At 37.7% G+C, this 19,699-nt stretch overlaps 1 protein-coding gene across 1 annotated transcript; it reads right to left on the bottom strand.

Moving 5' to 3' along the window:
* Nucleotides 1–317: 317 nt before the first annotated feature.
* LOC150083865 (uncharacterized) lies at nucleotides 318–19,580 on the bottom strand. Its single transcript, XM_090374911.1, has 5 exons — nucleotides 19,549–19,580; nucleotides 14,687–14,807; nucleotides 14,397–14,535; nucleotides 5,528–5,611; nucleotides 318–1,058 (listed from the first exon to the last, which is right to left on the bottom strand). Exons 3-5 carry the CDS (start codon nucleotides 14,520–14,522, stop codon nucleotides 912–914), a joined length of 357 nt encoding a protein of 118 aa, XP_090231037.1. The 5' UTR covers nucleotides 14,523–14,535; nucleotides 14,687–14,807; nucleotides 19,549–19,580; the 3' UTR covers nucleotides 318–911.
* Nucleotides 19,581–19,699: the final 119 nt, after the last annotated feature.

Below are 19,699 nucleotides of genomic sequence, written 5' to 3'. Positions count from 1 at the left end.
TGTCCAGACATTTACTGGTCACTATTATTATTATTATTTTTTTATATTATGATTAATCCATTTATTAGTTCAAATGATCTATAGTAGAAAAACTGTGCATATGTCAGTTTGAAAATGGTACCTATAATGGGAGAAGCGTTTCTGGCTATTGTTTTAGACCTCTAGTTTATTTTTTTTGATAAAAAAAAAAAAAAAAAAATGGTGGAATTATAAACACAATGTTTATTTCTTGTTAAAGAAACCAACAAGAAATTTTAGAGTATTTTATTAAAAAAATTCATACGTACTTCAAAACGGAAAAAAAAAGATGTCGTAGATATAAAAAATATATACAAAAATGATCATATTATCAGGAACAATGTAATATCACAGCTATCTTGCAGGTATTTGTGGTTGTGAAAACTGTACAAACAAACAAAAAATAAGTTTTGAGTTGGCTTCACTCGCATCACTTGAAATGTCAACATTAGTTTATTTTGCAAACTCACTAAGATGGATTTTCTTTCCACAAATATTCCTGGTCCCATTGTGACCTTTAATTTAAAGTTTTCAATAAATGTAATTGGTAATTTAATCATGTTTAGTGTAGGAATGTTAACACATGTGGGGAGATATTTCCAGATTCATGTTTTGGAGTCATCATGGAAGTAGCAAAATGCTTTGATTAAATGTTTGAACATATGACAATGTGCACATATTTACACAGTTCACTTCAGATCCTTGGTTTGGTAGCTACCAAATATTCTTCAGAGGTAAAATCTTAAGGAATGTACAGCAGATGCATCCATTTGGATTTCATAATCCAAAATAGACAAAAAAGTTCTTGTCACCTATGAAAATGTAGTTTTAATGAGTTCTATTAATGCTCATTTAACCGGAGAAATAAGGATGTTCTGGAATCAACTGAAAGTTCACTGTACATCTGACTCCTGGCATCTTCTTAGGGTACACCGGACAGCACTTACAATGTCATCATACACAGGCACATTTCCAAGTCTAGCAAAGTCACACAAATATTTTCTGCCACGGTTGAAGTCTTTTACTGCCTCGCTAGTTAACTGAAAGAGAAAAATTTATTAGGATAACACTATCTACTTTTTCATTCTTTATCACATAGTAATATGCCCTATATATATATATATATATATATATATATATATATATATATACATACATATATATATACATATATATATATATATATATATACATACATATATATATATACATATATATATATATACAGGGTGTTTCAGTTAAACGTTTCAGAACTTCTAAGAGGGGTAGGGTACATCCTGACAACTCGAAATCATATAGCAATGTGGGGTCAGAAATGCTTTCCTGAAGTGGTGTTGTACACAGAAGCACCATAAAGAAAAGAGACCGTAAGTGAGAAATCGTTTTAATAATACATGAAAAGAAGCAAAAGGTACATGGATTAAAGTAAGTGTTCGAAGTTTCTTCCAGGGGCTACAATGCACGCCTCACATCTCCGATGCATGGACATCCGAACATTCTGGAATACTCCAGGCGAATTTCGAATTTCTTCGGCAGCTACTGCGATTCTTGCAACCAGCTCCTCAGCATTGTCAACGGGGGTGTCATAAACTAGCGATTTCATATGACCCCAGAAATAAAAATCAAGACATGATAGGTCGGGTGACCGAGCAGGCCAACGCACGGGACCACCACGTCCGATCCACTGTTGACCAAATGTGACATCCAGGTAGTTACGAACATCTCCGCTATAATGGGCAGGGGCTCCATCATGTTGGAACCACATTGTCTGTTGCGTCGATGCAGAAATCTGTTCATCTCTCAAAAGTTGTGGCAATATTTGCTGCAGAAAGATCAAGTAGATAGGTCTGGTTAGACCTATCTACTTGATAATCCATGTACCTACGGTAATCCATGTACCTTTTGCTTCTTTTCATGTATTATTAAAACGATTTCTCACTTACGGTCTCTTTTCTTTATGGTGCTTCTGTGTACAACACCGCTTCAGGAAAGCATTTCCGACCCCACATTGCTATATGATTTCGAGTTGTCAGGATGTACCCTACCCCTCTTAGAAGTTCTGAAACGTTTAACTGAAACACCCTGTATATATATAAAATGAGACTGTTACAAAAAAATAAATATAATGAAATATTCATCCCCTACAAGTAACCCCTTCAAAATAATTGCCTTGGACTTGCTCGCACTGTTCCATATGTTTCTTCCAAGCACAAAAAGATTTCTGGAAGTAATCTTCTGTAAGCCCTTTTAACATTTTGGTTGTGTTTTTTTTTTTTTTTTTCCTAATCTTCAATGGACTGAAAATAGGTTCCTTTAAGTACACTTTTCAGTTTAGGGAAGAGAAAAAAGTCACAAAGGGCTAGGTCTGGTGAGTAGAGTGCATGTTCATGCACACACAGAGATTGTTTTTTGGCAAAAAATCAGCAAGCAGAGAGCACATAGTGTGCTGCAGCATACAACCATCTCATAATTCAGGTCTCTTCCTTTGAATTTTTTCACCTGGCCTTGTCAAAATTTCAATGTACTAAGATTGACAGTCTGGTTTGGAGGGAAGTATTCAGCCATAATAATTCCTTTAATATTGAAGAAAACAAGAAACATGGTTTTAATTTTTGATGTACTTGCTTTTTTGGACTGGGGAATTGTTTTGTCTTCCATCAACACTGACTGTATTTTAGTTTCTGGGTAATACTGGAACACCCAATTGGCATCACAAGTAATAACAGTATTCAGAATGTCTGGGTCTTCTTCAATTTTTTTCAAAACATCTTCACAAACTTGGAGTCTTCTTGTTCTTTGATCTTCATTCAAAATTTTTTGTGTTATCTATTCACACACTTTTCTCATGCCTAAATTTTCAATTTAAAATTTGTTTGTTTCTTTTTCCATACTGAGTTCTGATGTAACCATTCTAATGCTTAAAAGATCATCACTTCTAATCAATGTCTTTACCTGGTCCACATTTTCATCAGTTTTTATGGAAAACGGATGGCCTGGTCATTCATTATCTTCCACATTCTCTTTTTTCTAAAAAATCTTTTATGCTATCCAAACACACAAACTCTTGACATAGCATCTTCCCCAGAAACATAACATAACAACTTTAACTTTCAATTGAAGTTTTCTTTAGTTTTGTTAAAAATTTGAGGTTTATTTGTTTGATTCTTTTCTTTGTTATTTTTCTGGCAATATGAAAAACACAAGGTAATGAAAACCTGTCTCACAGTACAGCAAATGAGCATGTTGGAAAGTGACTTGGCAGACAACTTAGGAAGAGGTTCAAAGTCAATTACTGTACCTCTGTTTCACAGATGGCACTTGATATGTAGTGGCTGCAAGTGCTGTCTCCTTATTTAATAGCCACATCTTGCATTACACTACAGTATTATGTCTGTACAAATGTGTCTGATTTACATGTTGTGTGCACTGAAAAATAAAGAATAAATTTGCAAGGAAACACCTACTCCCTACAGTAAGTGTCCTAGAAGTATACACCAATGAGCCAAAACATTATGACCAGTGAGCTGTTATGCAAATCGAAGCAACTGCAGGTGAACTATGGTGCGTGTATGGGACAATGTATAAAAAACACCTGATACTGAGCTCTGTTAATCAGTGTTACTCTTATTCTTCAGATGAGAAGGGCAGTGGACTTAAGAAAGTTTCACAAAGGCCAAATTATAATGGCCAGAGGACTGGGTCAGAGCATATCCGAAACAGCATGGCTGGTGGGGAGTTCATGGTCAACAGTGGTTAGTACCAACCGAAAGTGGTCCGAGGAGGGGGCACCCATGAACTGCCGGCGAGGTGTTGGACGACCACAGCTCATCGATGCTCGAGGTGAGCAGAGGCTCTCCTGGATGGTACGCGGCAACAGAAGGGCGGCTGTGGTACAACTCGCCAGTAATTGAAATGCTGGTGACGGGAGTAATGTGTCACAATACACAGTACATCAAACCCTGCTAAAAATGTGGCTGTGTAGTCACAGGCCGCTCCGAGTGCCCTTGCTAACCACGATTCACCGGCAACAGTGCCTAGCATTGAAACTGGACGTTGAGTGATTGGAAGAAGGTCATCTGATCCGATGAATCATGTTTCCTGTTGCACCATATGGACAGCCGGATACGCATGCGTTGTTTACCCGGGCAAAGTGATGGCGCCTGGATGCACCGTCTGACGAAAACACGCAGGTGGCAGTGGTGTCATGCTTTGGGCGATGTTCTGCTGGGATACCCTGGGTCCAGTCATCCATGTGCCGGGCACTATGATGTCTACCACCTACCTAAACATCATTGCTGACCAGGTACACCCTTTAATAGAAACGGTCTTCCCCCTCTGGCGGTGCCGTCTTTCAGCAGGATAATGCAGCATGCCATACCACCCAGATTGTTCGAGACTGGTTCGGGGAACATGAGGAAGACTTCCAGGTATTGCCCTGGCCTCCAAATTCCCCAGGCATCAATCCCATTGGGAATCTGTGGTCTGTGTTGGAACAGCAACTCTGATCTGCAGCATCTCAATCACGGACCTTAAAGGAATTAAAGGATCTGCTGGTTACGTGTTGGTACCACATACCACACTTCCCTTTTCTTAATTCTAGTTTCTGAAATGACTGAACTGAAAGAATAATCAAGAAACACTCATCCAATTTTCTACTGAAAATTGAGGTCTTTGTTAAAATTTATATTGGGAGGTTGATTATTTGCACTTCTCAATTTGTTTTGAAGAAGTCCTCAACAAATGATCTCTCTCTCTCTCTCTATGCTTAAGCATTTTGGTATTGACCCTGATTTATGGATTAATTCTACATCCTACAAAATCATCTGTTGTAAAAACATCCCAATAAAACTACTATGTTGTTGAGGTTTAATGGTGCAATAGCTGCTATGGCCATGTTGTACCTACCATTAAAGTTTTAATGGCATCGCTGTAATGGGAGCACTTTTATAAATGGTTTGTGTTTATGTTCTTGTAATAAATATTTTGTTCTTAATAGTAATATACATTGGTTTTTTTTTCCTTTTTTGGATGAAAAAAAGATTCAGATGGAGAGATCATGCTCTTACTTAAGCCAACAGCCTTTGTTACTTGCAACAATACTCTTTCACATTCTCTTTCTCTAATTATTTCATTGTGTTTTCAATGATTTCTCCAGCTTGAGATGGATAATTTTACTGTGGATTTTAACTGCAAACTTCATTGAATCCAAAACTGTAAATTCAGTCTCGTCCCTATAATTTCAGTCTCGTGCACCAAAAATAACATTTTACTGAATGATGAATGACAGAAATAGCACTAAGAGAACTAATGAACAAGGTCTTTATTACAATTGACTAAAATCTCATTATTTCTTACACAGAAAGTTATATTCAAACACTGGACAGATTACAGTGTTTGTGTGGAGGAATAATCCTTCCTCTGTGAAATTTACTATAATTTATATCAGCAACAATTATTGAGCTTTTAACAGCTCTATTTTTATTAATTAACATAATTAAGAGATATTTACCTTCTCACCATCAATATAGGTACCCTCTTTGAGATACTGAACACAAAGAATAACATTATACTTCTTTCCCATGCAAAAGGCAGCCTGTAAATAAAACTTTCCAGTCAATTTATGTACTTATTATGTTTGGGCAATGGTCAAACTTAATTTAAGTTTGACCTTTACCCAACTAGACATAAAAAGAAAACTATTGTTTAATTATCATCTATCTCCCAACCCCAGATATTTCTGGGGTTGGAAGATATGTTTACAGGATGAAACAACATAACACTAAACATGATGAGGTTGATCCTGGACCACCTTATAGATGAAGGATGTTTTAAAACTGTGACAAAAAGACTAGAACAATGCCTTGAACATTTTATAATAAAATTTTCAAGAGCAAAATAAGACTATTTTGGGTCAGATTGTGGGGGCTACTCATACAAGTATACATACAAATTATTTATATATATATATATATATATATATTTTTACAGGTATATAAACTTTTATGGACTTTAACACAGTAACCAACTTTGGCTTTGGGTGAGGGCAGCATAGTTTTATTTATCCAAAATGCTGTTTCAAACAGAAACTGACCGGAGAACACGTGCAATTTAGACATATACACTACAAGTTTATGAGTTGTAGTTTAGGTAACCCTAGAACCGAAAGTGTCCGTTTGCTTTTTATTTATATTATCATTCTCTAAAAAAAAAAAAAAAAAAAAAAATTCAATCATTATATTTGGTCAGAAAAACATTTTTTAACAAAAAAATTCATAAATGGTGAATATCATCAGCTTTTAATGATAGTGTAGCCACTGAAATTATAAAAAAACAAAACAATAATAATAAATGCTGTATCAAGAAATAAATATGGTGTTTTTTTACAGTGCTTCTAATCATTATAATTTTTTTTTTAGCAATGAAGCATTCCACAATGTTACAAGAGCAAACGGTTCATGTTAATCCAAGTTCCATACAGCATTAACAATTGACTAACAATAAAATTTGATCTATCCAGATCTGTCATCCAGTGACTTTCAAAGTATGAGAAATTAAAAGCTGAAGAATCATACAATTAATGCAGGCTGGAGTGGAAGTTACAAAAATACTGCATTAACAAACAAAATCTTTCTACAAAATGTATTATGAACAGACTGGTAACACTGTGGAATGACTAATAGTTTTTATGAATTTTGCTCTACAGTCATTGTAAATAAATAAAGGATCTGTATTGCTTACTAGAGAATATGGTAAAGCAACTCTGACTCATCACAGCGTGTAAAGCCAGGAGTCATCTTACAGTTAGAGAATATATAAAATTAACATTAATTTTTAATTTTGATACATTTTTCATTAATTGACACATGCATATACATACAAAGGGATATTTTTCTAGTCAGAATAGTTCAGAGAGATCAACACCACAGACGTACAGGGATCTTTTTCCATGATGATGATCAATGAGGTCTTGTAAGGGTTATGACTGGCGAGTAGTATCATCCAGTATGTAGGATAATTGTTCTGTTATTCTTCACCTGTACCTAATATCCAATGCATATTTATTCATAACCACCCTGTAAACTTCCATCAATTGGAGAATTGGGAGGACTTGTGCTGGTACAAATCGACTGCAGCATTTCAGTCTGTGTATCCTCAGAAGCAGTGTGGGGGGAGGGGGTTGCTCTTAGTCCATGATGGGTGTCGTGAGGTGTGCAGATATCCCAGACGTCAGGGGAGGAGATTACACCTGTAAACAGTTTTTTTGCAGTTGTGATCCTCATACTATTGATGGCCTTGGTAGATTTACTTGCATGGCCATTAAGAGTGGTCCACACTATAATTTTTAGTGTTTTCCACCAACCATGGAATAAAACGAAAGACGAAAAACCCAAATTTTTAAAATATTTAATATTTACAATAAATGATTTACAAACAAAATATTACCGATAGTAATTTTAAAATAAAATAAAACAACTGTGATATACAGGATAATAATAAAATGCCGAATTTAAAATGCAATAAAATATACTGGGTTAAAAGCGCTAAAATACTAACTGAAGCTTTCAAAGGCTTCTGCCTTCTTTCTCAACAGTGTAATTTCTGTTCTGCGGTGCATCATTAAATACCAGCAGGTTCACGGTGCATCTCACGTGAACGTGTACTGTTCCCGTCAGAACCGGAAGTGGCTCGGGAGCGTTTCAGGCAAAAACGTTCATCCCTCCAAGGATTACCGCCTCAAAGAGGGGATGAATGCGTGTGCCCCTATCTCTATTTATATTTTTCTCAGTAGAACTAATTCGCAAGCTCTCGAGCCACTTGCAGTCCCAAAATCTATGCGCCCGATCAGTGATGACCGCTTCATCTGGGGAGATTTGATGTTGCTTCTCCCAGAAATGTTCAGCTACGGCGGATTTGCCATAGTCTGCATTTCTTATCGCATTTGTATGCTCCCCCAGACGATCTTTGAGACGCCGTTTTGTTTCTCCCACATAACACTCCCCACATTCCGGGCATTTAATACTGTATACGACCCCACTTATATTTTCATTTAAGACAGGGTCCTTCACCTGTGACACGATTGTGTGCAGCTTCCTGCCTGGGAGCTGCACACAACGTGTCTGGTAATTCCTTAATACGCGAGCTAAACGCTCGGATAAACCCGGATAGTAGGGAATGTATGCGGTGGCTATTGGCGTGAAGGACTCACTTCTACTCTGCCCTCCACTAATGTATTTCTCTATGATCCTCCGGGGGTAGCCACACTTCAAAAGATCCGCCGTAACACGTAAAGGCTTAAAGAACAAACCATGTCCAGGAGTAATAGTGGTAATAGTACCAATAGTAACTTTATTGTTAATATTAGTAGTAAACAGTTGACTGATGATCAAATAGATGTGTTAAATCTAGGACCTAAGTTTGCTACGATTCCGCCCAAAGTGCCCATAGCAGAAATAGCTATGGGCATTGAGAGAGCGGCTAGTAAGTTACCTGTGTGCATGGCCAATGAAATCCGTGTGAAAACAGCAGCTATTTTAAGTCAAGCCAAGAAAGTTCCCTCGAATCTTAATACAAAGCAAAGATTAGCACTAGAAAGTCTTAAGCAGGACGATAATGTTGTGGTCCTACCAGCTGATAAAGGTAGAGCAACGGTGGTTTTGGATAAAGAAGCATATGTAAGCAAAGCATTAGATTTGTTAAATGATCGCACAACCTATATGATTATTCATAAGAATCCCCTGTCGAATCTGGAACGACAAGTTAATAAGATGGTGCAATGTTGGATGAAATCCAATAAGATTTCAAAGGAGCGGTATTGGGCATTACATGCCACAGGAAGCCAGATACCGAGATTTTACGGTTTGCCAAAAATACATAAAGTGGGTGTGCCACTCAGACCGATAGTCTCGTTTATTGGCAGCCCCACGTATGCATTATCTGGTTTCCTAGCCAAACTACTGTCACCATTAGTTGGACTCTCTGAACATAGTATCAGAGACAGTAAAGAATTTGTACAATTCATAAGAGGACAACGTATAGAAGAAAACGAGGTTATGATATCCTTTGATGTAACATCGTTGTTTACCTGCATCCCAATTGACCATGGGATACATTGTGCGTACATGGCTTTAGAAAAAGACACCACCTTGAATAATAGGACGCAACTAAACTTAGAGGACATATGTAAAGGAATAGAGTTATGTCTTTCGAGTACTACCATGGTGTTTAATAACACCATGTACAAGCAGGTTAACGGTGCAGCTATGGGCTCCCCCATCAGTGCCATCATAGCTAATTTAGCGATGGAGGAGCTCGAGTCCAGACTATTTAACACTACAGTTCTCCCTATGCGTCCGTGGAAAAGGTATGTTGATGATACGTTTTCAGTTATTCGGGAAGGGAGTGAGGATGATACGTTGAATTTTCTTAATAGCTTCTCCCCGTTCATACAATTCACCTCTGAGGTAGAGGAAGGAGGGGTTTTGCCGTTCCTGGATGTGCTGATTTGTAGAGAAGGCCAGCATTTGAAAACAAAAGTATTTAGAAAATCTATGTGCAGGGGCCAATATTCACACTACAACTCAGCGCAGACTAATTATCACAGGAACAGTGTAGTAAGAGCATTAGTGGATAGGGCAAAATCCCATTGTAGTACCTCAGAGGATAGAAACTTGGAGTATGAACGTGTTACGGCGGATCTTTTGAAGTGTGGCTACCCCCGGAGGATCATAGAGAAATACATTAGTGGAGGGCAGAGTAGAAGTGAGTCCTTCACGCCAATAGCCACCGCATACATTCCCTACTATCCGGGTTTATCCGAGCGTTTAGCTCGCGTATTAAGGAATTACCAGACACGTTGTGTGCAGCTCCCAGGCAGGAAGCTGCACACAATCGTGTCACAGGTGAAGGACCCTGTCTTAAATGAAAATATAAGTGGGGTCGTATACAGTATTAAATGCCCGGAATGTGGGGAGTGTTATGTGGGAGAAACAAAACGGCGTCTCAAAGATCGTCTGGGGGAGCATACAAATGCGATAAGAAATGCAGACTATGGCAAATCTGCCGTAGCTGAACATTTCTGGGAGAAGCAACATCAAATCTCCCCAGATGAAGCGGTCATCACTGATCGGGCGCATAGATTTTGGGACCGCAAGTGGCTCGAGAGCTTGCGAATTAGTTCTACTGAGAAAAATATAAATAGAGATAGGGGCACACGCATTCATCCCCTCTTTGAGGCGGTAATCCTTGGAGGGGATGAACGTTTTTGCCTGAAACGCTCCTGAGCCACTTCCGGTTCTGACGGGAACAGTACACGTTCACGTGAGATGCACCGTGAACCTGCTGGTATTTAATGATGCACCGCAGAACAGAAATTACACTGTTGAGAAAGAAGGCAGAAGCCTTTGAAAGCTTCAGTTAGTATTTTAGTGCTTTTAACCCAGTATATTTTATTGCATTTTAAATTCGGCATTTTATTATTATCCTGTATATCACAGTTGTTTTATTTTATTTTAAAATTACTATCGGTAATATTTTGTTTGTAAATCATTTATTGTAAATATTAAATATTTTAAAAATTTGGGTTTTTCGTCTTTCGTTTTATTCCATGGTTGGTGGAAAACACTAAAAATTATAGTATGAGTATACCCAACCCCAGAGGCCTATTTGAAGAAGAGTGGTCCACATTTGTGGAAAGTGACTAATGTTGTATGTTACCCATTTCAGGAGCTGGTATCAGCATAAACTTTTTTCTTTGGGGTCAGGACAGAAGATGTCCAAATTTCCATGCACACAGCACAGAGGAGGTAAAGGTCAGAATATACTTCTTTGTGGTTTTCAAGTCATCAACATAAAAATGTTGTTTGGCATGTCATATGAAGCTTCTCATTTTACTTAAAAGTTATAAAAGCAAAGCTTGGAGTTTAAAATTACTCCTGAGTCTGCTTACAATCAGGATAGGGTCATCTTAGAGAGAGAGCGAGAGAGAGAGAGAGAGAGAGAAGGATCTTATTGGCATTTGTTCTAGCAAGAAGAGCATCATTGCCAATTTATTTGGGTTTAGCCTCAGCCAAAAGTTGTTCAAACAAACAGTGTGAGTACCCAACCTTATTCTTAATGATGATGTCATCACTTCAGTGTCAACTCAGTGTCAACATCACTTCAGTGTTCAAGGTTTAGGCCTAAATGGTTGTCAGATGAACTAATGAGGCATATGGCAGAGAAGAAAAATGCATGGGATACATACAAATTAACACGTGACACGGACGCCTATGATAGATACAAGTTGATCTGTAACCAAGTTACAAAGGAGGTTAGGCAGGCGAAGGCAGATTACGAGAGATCCTTGGCAAGGGATGCGAAGAAAAACAGCAAAGAGTTCTTTACTTATGTAAACTCTAGAAGGAAGGGGATGAATCAGATTGGTCCACTTGATATCGATGGGTCAACTGTTGATGACCCTGCTCGGGTAGCTAACAAACTAAATGAATATTTTGCATCGACATTCACACATGAGGAGTTATTCAGCGAGGGGAATGCCAGAGGTGTATTCAATTCTAGCAGTAAGCTAGAGAATCTTGTAATAACTGAGAGCAAAGTGGAGGAGAAATTGTTGAAGATAAACACAAGAAAGGCACCTGGGGTGGATGGGATCTATCCAGTTATATTAAAGGAGGCAGCAAAGGAGGTAAGCAAACCCTTAGCCATAATTATGAGAGCTTCCTTGGACTCAGGGGAGGTACCCATTGACTGGAGATGTGCAAATGTGACCCCAATTCACAAAGGGGGATCAAAGGCTGACACAAGTAATTATAGACCTGTGAGTTTAACTTCTGTTCCCGGAAAATTAATGGAGGCACTGGTGAAAGAAGCACTGCAGGATCATCTAGACAAGACTTCAGTTATAGCTAGGACACAGCATGGTTTTGTTAAGGGGAAGTCTTGCCTGACCAATTTGATTGGATACTATGATGTAGTCACAAAAGAACTGGATGCAGGGAATAACTTTGATATTATATACTTGGATCTTAGAAAGGCTTTTGATACTGTTGCACATGGAAGACTGCTGCACAAATTGGAGCAGTGTGGCATTGGAGGCAAGTTGCTGCTATGGATAAAGGGGTGGTTGAGGGGGAGAAGACAGAGAGTGGTAATCAATGGACACTGCTCATCGTGGACTAATGTTATTAGTGGAGTCCCTCAGGGTTCAGTATTGGGGCCTTTATTGTTTTCTGTATTTATAAATGATATTGATGATGGTATATCAGGCTTAATGTCCAAGTTTGCAGACGATACGAAGGTTGGCAGGGTTGTCAAGGACACTACTGACACTATGCTGCTGCAACAGGATTTGGAAAGGTTGAGCAGATGGGCTTCGAGGTGGCAAATGAAGTTTAACATTGACAAATGTAAAGTACTACATATGGGAAACAGCAACCCCAGAGCAGCGTATCAACTCTGTGGTACTACACTGACAGTGGTAGAGAATGAAAGGGACCTGGGGGTGGTGGTGCAGGCAGATATGAAGTTCTCTGAGCAGTGCAGACGAGCTGCAAGAGTAGCTCATGGTGTATTGTCAATGATATATAGGAATTTTTCTAGCAGGGATAAGGAGGTGATTATTCCCTTGTATAAGGCAATGGTCAGGCCACACCTAGAGTACTGTATACAGGCCTGGAGGCCTCATTTCAGGAAGGATGTAGAGCTGCTGGAACGAGTACAGAGAAGGGCAACTAGATTGGTGAATGGGACAAAGGGGTTCTCTTACGAAGAAAGGCTTAAGTTTTGCAAATTACAGTGTCTGGAAACTAGGCACCAGCGGGGTGATCTGATAGAGGTGTACAAAGCCTTGAATGGTTTGAGCATGCTCAATGCTGATGGGATACTGTCAAATGCTGCTTCTAGGTCTGTACACTACTTCTAGTTCTTGTTTGCTCACTCTGTATAAATCGCAAATCCGTCCTGCCCTGGAATATTGTTCCCACATCTGGGGTGATGCCCCCAAAACCTCTCTCAGGCTTCTTGATTCCATTCAGAAGAGGGCAGGAATGATTCATCTCTAACAGAGTCTCTCCACTCGCTTTTTCATAGACATACTGTTTCTGCTGCATGCCTCTTCTACAGATACTTCCATGGGCACTGTTCTTCTGAATTGGCTTCTATAATTCCCGCTCTCTCTTTCAAAACAGTCCGAACACGTGCCGCCACCAGCCAACATCCATTTACTGTCCAACTTCAAACCCACAGAACCAACTTTTCGTCTTCCTCATTTATTCATTCAACTGCCGTTTTCTGGAACAACCTTCCTTCATACGTATTTCCTGAAAATTACAATCTACAGAAGTTCAAGTCCAATGTCAACAAATATCTTCTTTCGTCTTTTCAACCTCAAACCCAAGCATGGTACTAAGTACTATAGGTTCTAATACCTCTCGTGTTTGGGGTTCACATAAAAAAAAAAAAGGGTGCTATTGATCATGAAATAGGTTTGTCACAGCGAAGTGTTATGGATTGAATATTGTGGTGGTTGTAATGGCAAGAGGTGTTTTGTTAGTACTGGTCGGACTGCTTTTTCTAAGACTTAAAAGGGTTTGATGCTGATGAGATAGGCCTGTATTGCTTAGGCATGGTTAGGTTATTCTTTGGTATGGGTTTTATGGAATAATTTTTCCATGTCTCAGGGAAGGGTTGCTTCAAGAGGATTGTATTGAATATTGTTTCTAGCACATGGGCTGAGGCACTTCACGGTTAAGTAAGTTGGCTGCAAACAGTTGACTGCATCAATTATTTTCTGTCTGCTAATATGGATTATGTCTAACTCCAGGAACTGTCCTTTGCTTACTTGATCTCAATCTCCACCTAATGACTGAACTGGATTTGATGAGTATCTGGTAACAAAGTCTAACCACATGTTGAGATCAGAACTTCCAAGTTTGTTTTCATGATGATTTGTATAGGGTTTTTTCCTCCTTTTACTTTGCATGAAAAAAAAACTATTCTCATGGTCAGATGTGAATGCTGTTTCCAACTGACTGTGAAATATGCAGTGGGTAGATGTCAGGATTTTTGGTTGGTTGATTTAGATTTTATTGGTGCATTAGCATCTAAGGCTATAATGCGCCAAGACCAGGATGTCAAGGATCATGCCCTTGAGTTGGCTTATTTTTGAGTTTGAGGCCAATGGGTTCAATCTTTTTTTCACAGTGATTTTTGCAGGTTGTGTAAGTGTTGAAATCCCCACAGAGGATGTGAACATCCCTACATTTTATTTATTTTTTTTATCTATTAAAGAAGGTTAGGGCTCTAGCAAGCAGAGAACACCACAAGCAGTATTTGTTTCCAATTTTTTTTATAATTTGTTTGTAAAAGCATGTCAAACTTACCATTGTCATCTCCACTAAACCCCAGGAATTATCTGCGATTACAAAGAGTAATGCATTACAACATTCCATTGCTTTCAGCTCAGAACTCAGATTACTACTCTGAAGCTTTTCGGGACATTTACACATCACTTCTGCCTCTCTAGAAGGGGGAAAAAAAAAAAAGTCAGTGAAATGCAAAAAATAAAAGATCAAATAAAGTCTGATGATTTTAGGGAAAAACAATAAATTTTCAAAAGAAAGTATTATAGTTAATTTTCTGAGAAGATGCATGTATCTTACTAATCATTTACCTCAAAAGAGGAATAGCAAGCTTTTCTCTCCAACCACATTTTTCAGAACCAGCTAAGTAAATAAGTTTTGGTTGAGATAGATGAAAACCACTTGTTATCACAGGTGATAGATGATTTTGGCCTAAAAATAAAATATACAATCAATATACAGTACAATTATCTTCAAAAATTTAGAGAAATTATAAAATAAATTGCAAATTAAAAATAACTTACACCCAGAGCAATATAGCATACTTATTTATACACAACTTTATAATAAAATGGATTTCTTTTGTGCCTCTTCAATGGAGGAAATAAAACTTAATAATAACACTAGTAACAAAAAATCTTTTATATATAAATGTTTCTTATATGTATTTTGTTTCTCTAATGTCAATATTCTGGAAGAAACCAAAAGGTATCTGCAATTGGACATCCAGTTTTTTCTCTGACCCTTCACTACAGGTGATGACAGATGGCTCTCCTGCCTTCTAACTTCAACTAATGCTGGCATTCCCCAAGATTCAGTTTTTCCTCTACTCTTTTCCTCTTTTATAGTATGACCTTCTTCCACTGACAAAATCTTATCCACAGTTTTGCTGATGATAGTATACTCCAATCCACCTTCCAGTTTGAGAAACCTTGCCGAGCATAATATTCAGTTTTAGCTTCTTGAATATCCACCACTAATTCCTTAAATGTGCTAATCTCCAAGTAATTCCCCAATAGGGGAAGAATAAAGAAAACTTGATTAATTTCAATCCTTCTAAAACTTATTCCTGTACACTTCTTGCAAAAACAAAGAATTCACTTCTCCCATGCTCATCTTTGATGACATTCAAATTTCTAGATAAGATCACATATCGCTATTATGGATTACTTTAACTTCTAATCTCTCCTCACAAATATCACTTCTTCTGCATTAAAAAAACAAAACATAAAGGGTTTCTTCTTCAATCTCAGCATTACTTTTCATATAGACAACTCTCTCTGCACAAATCTTATTCTTGATTAGACTGGGGTTCGAGCCTGTCACCACCAAATACAGAGGATGCGGAAAGGTCAGGGAATGACCACCGCATATCCCCGGAGCAATATGGCCTTAGTTGCTAATGCTCCTAAAAACCAAAACAACAACAACAGCACAAATCTTAAATCCATCCTGCCATGGAATACTGTTACCACATCTGAGTGGTGCTCCCAAAAACTCTCTCAAGCTTCTACTCCCCATTCAAAAGAGTGCAGTCAAGTTAATTAGTTGCCTATCTCTTACAAAGTCTCTTCACTCTGTCTCATAGATCTTTAGTTTCTGTTGCATGCCTTTTCCACATACTTCTGTGGACTGAACTGTCATCTGTAATTCTCTAGCTCTCTTCCAAACACATGCTAGAAACAGACAGCATCCTAGAAATTCCTTGAGTGGCATGGTGTGGAGGTAAGCTGTTATTTCAAGATAAACACTCAAACCTATGTTGGTCTAATTATGTTCAATTCTAATTTGGAAATATGTATTGCAAAGCATGACTCCATTATGTATTCAATAATTTCCTGTGATCTAAGATACCTTTTTTGACGGTGATAATATAAAGCTAGCTGGTAAATACTCTCACTTATTATTGTTATTTACTTATAAAATTAACCTTAAAACAAAAATTCTTTGAATTAGATTTGAGTATGATTTACAAGGTAAACTGCAGCCATTTTCAACCCACTGCAGGAAGGAAGCCTCCTCAACAATTCATATTGAAGAAAATGGACCATAATCTCCCATACTCCTGCTCCTGGACTGTCTGCACTGCTCAGAGAATATCTGACTGCACAACTACCCCTAAGTAGTTTTTCATTTTCTACTACCCTGAGTAGTACCACACAGTAAGTTAAGCTGGGATTACCGCTACCACTATGTGGTAGATGACTTTCATCGATCGGTGAAATACCACCACTTTGCTTATTGGAGGCTTGAAGTGGTGAAACCCATGTTTAGTCTCTAGAGCAAAGTTTCCGGTATCCCCCTCCCCCCATATTTCTCCTTCAACCCATGCATGGTACTAAGTACTATGTAGTACCTTCTTTGTGAATGTTAAACTTCAACTTTTCCCAACACATCTGCCTAAGCTAACAGGTCTTAATTCCTTATTTCATCTTTTGTTCCCCTCTTTTTGAATTGTCGAATAAATTTTCATATCTCCAGCCCACAGGGACCTTCTGTGAATTCAAAAATGCTCTAATAATTATGGCTAATGGTTTGCTTACCTTCTTTATGACCTCCCTTGATATAATTGGATAGATCACATCTACCCCAGGCACCTTTCTTATGTTAAGCTTCCTCTCAGTTATCACAAAATCACTTAGCTCCATTAGATTTTAATGAACTCCTAGCACTCACCTCCCTAAAGAATTCCTCATGCATGAATTTAGATGCAAAATACCTATTCACTTTGTCAGCAACCTGAGGAGAATGAACAACAGTTCATTAAGTGTACCAATGTGATTCAACTCCTTCTACTGTTAATATAAGTAAAGAAGTCTTTGCTGCTTTTCCTGGCATTCTTCGATTGAGACTTCTTGCAATCTACCTTAGCTTGCCTAATCTCCTTTGTGACTTCATTACAGACTAGTTTTTATCTACTGTAGGCTTCTGTATCACCTGATACTTTATATGCATCCCAGCATCCCATGCATGTTTCTTCTCTGCCATTAGTCTCATCAGTTCATCTGATATCCATTTAGGTCTAAGCCTGGAATGGTATTTTTTTAGTTGATAAGAAAACCCCAGTAGCTTGTTTTTACAATTTCTTCCCTGAATGCTTCCCATTTAGAATTTGCTGTTGATAACTCCATCAGATGGTCCCACTGTATAGAATTTAAAAACTGCTTGAGACCACTGTAGTCACCCTTACAAAAGCCCTTCCTTTTACTCTTAACAGTAGTTATGCCTTTAGGTAAATCCCATATCAGCACACTGTGATCACTGCCATCCAAGAGGATCTTTTTTACCTGCAGATTCTTAATGCATGAAAAATTCCTAGTGTGTTAGTGACCAACCCACAAGTTCCAGTCAATATCTGGAAAGTTAAAATCCCCTATTAGAAGACATTCTGATTTACTGGCCCACTTAATTTCTCTGTATAGTTATTTCTTATACTCAGTCATTAGGCCTATAACACACTCCTACTCTTATTGTTGTTTTCTCCATGCTTATATCACACCAAAGTAACTCAACCCCTCCTGTCCTTTCTGCAGATGTTGTGCTCCCATATTCGATTCTGCATCTCTTATGTCTGAGTAACACCATGTCTCAAATATCCCCACAATGTGTGCATTTGATGACTTAATCACTAGTTCAAATTTATTTACTGTGCATCTTGGATTAGTGTACATGCACTTGTTAATACGCTTAGTTACACTAACACAGCCCATGTATTTACTTTTACCATGATGACCCACAGCAGGGTCTGAAATCCTCAACATTTTGCTTTCGAATGCTGCATGTTCCAAACAGAAGCAGTGCAAGAATCACTTTCACATCTGCCTGCCTGCAGTGCTAATGCTAAATAGCATCAGTAGATATTCTTGCACCCCTTCTATTTAAGCGTGTCTCATCTTTGTAAAAACAGTCTCTCCTGTTAACAAGCAGGACTATGCAGAAAAATTCTACCCTGTGAGCTTTGCGCAGTCTCTCCAGAGCCGAATTAATTTACAGGGCTCTCAACGTGTACTCCCTCCTATCAAGTCTGTGCAGGATTGCAGACACTTTCAAATTTAATCTTAAACTTGGGAAACTACTTTTTCCCAACAATTGCTCTGTACTTGTTAAGTAAGTCCTCAGATCTCCTACTCTTAATATCATTAGTACCCCCTGTAAACAATATCACCTCTGGTGCCCTTAAAAGATATCTGTTCTATAACATCATCTACTTTTGTCCCAGGCAGACATACCATAGTTCTATTCCACCTATCCTTTTTGCACAATATATTTCCTGTTTCTGACAATAGAAACATAGGGATTGCCACGGTATTGCCTGATGCACAAGTAAGAGCTCTGGCATTGAGTTAGGCAGCCGAGAGCTTGATAGGCCCCATTTTAATTTCTTCGAGGGAAGGAAGTGGTCGATATTTAGACAAGAACCCAATAATCCAAACTAAACATTATTAACTCTTATCTCACAGTTAACAGTCTTATGTTCATTCCTATTTAAACTTTATAACACATGCTGCAAATGACATGCTAAATTCAGATATTGTTTTAGCTCTGAATGGCACTGTAAGAGAAATCCCTGATAATAGTGATATCATCTTTAAGTAGTTCAAGACTCCCACATCTTTCTGAACATCATTACTGCAAAGAAGCCTTGATTATACTTTGAGAAAGTATATTGATGTCTATCTTTACATCATTTATTATGCATTTCAGTGTTTTAATGTTTTACTCCTGTGAATAAAACATTCTGATATTTCTTGTTGCTAGATATATTTGATAGTATTTTCATTTGTCTGGTTTATTTATTTAGTAATTTTAATTAGCTCTTATTTAAATAATAAATGCATACATGCAAAGGTGAGATTGTTTAATGGCTGGTATCTAATTCTTTTAGTAGTCATCATTAAGGAATTGCCCCACAATAAATAAACTATTTCTCACTTTTAAAGATTAAATCCTCGTATGAGCATCTGGTTTTCAATGTAATGTTTGGGGGGGGGAGCAGAGTACTGCACATGTGATAATTAGACATATCTAGTATTGAAACATTTTTTTTTTTTTAATGTAACAGTAAAGGAAAAAAATTAATTATATAGTGAATATACAATCCTTCACTGCCTATTAAAAAAAATTTAGGTGGAAAAAAGTTTTCCAATATAACTACATTTCAAAAAAAGCTTACCTGCTTTATTGTGCTGTTCTTTTTTTTTAAGATTTCTGTAAAACAAAATGAAGATTTATGAATGTCCAAATCTTGAAAGTATAAATCTATATATCAACATTTATAAAAATGTTTTGGCATTAGTGTTTAAGAAAAATAAAAAACTATTCTG

This window comes from Mastigoproctus giganteus, chromosome 6 (assembly GCF_048544385.1).
Source record: "Mastigoproctus giganteus isolate SK-2022 chromosome 6, ASM4854438v1, whole genome shotgun sequence".
In the NCBI taxonomy this organism is placed as follows: Eukaryota; Metazoa; Arthropoda; class Arachnida; order Uropygi; family Thelyphonidae; genus Mastigoproctus; species Mastigoproctus giganteus.
The sequence above is the reverse complement of the archived record's forward strand: the minus strand, read 5'-3'. Positions and strand labels throughout refer to the sequence as shown.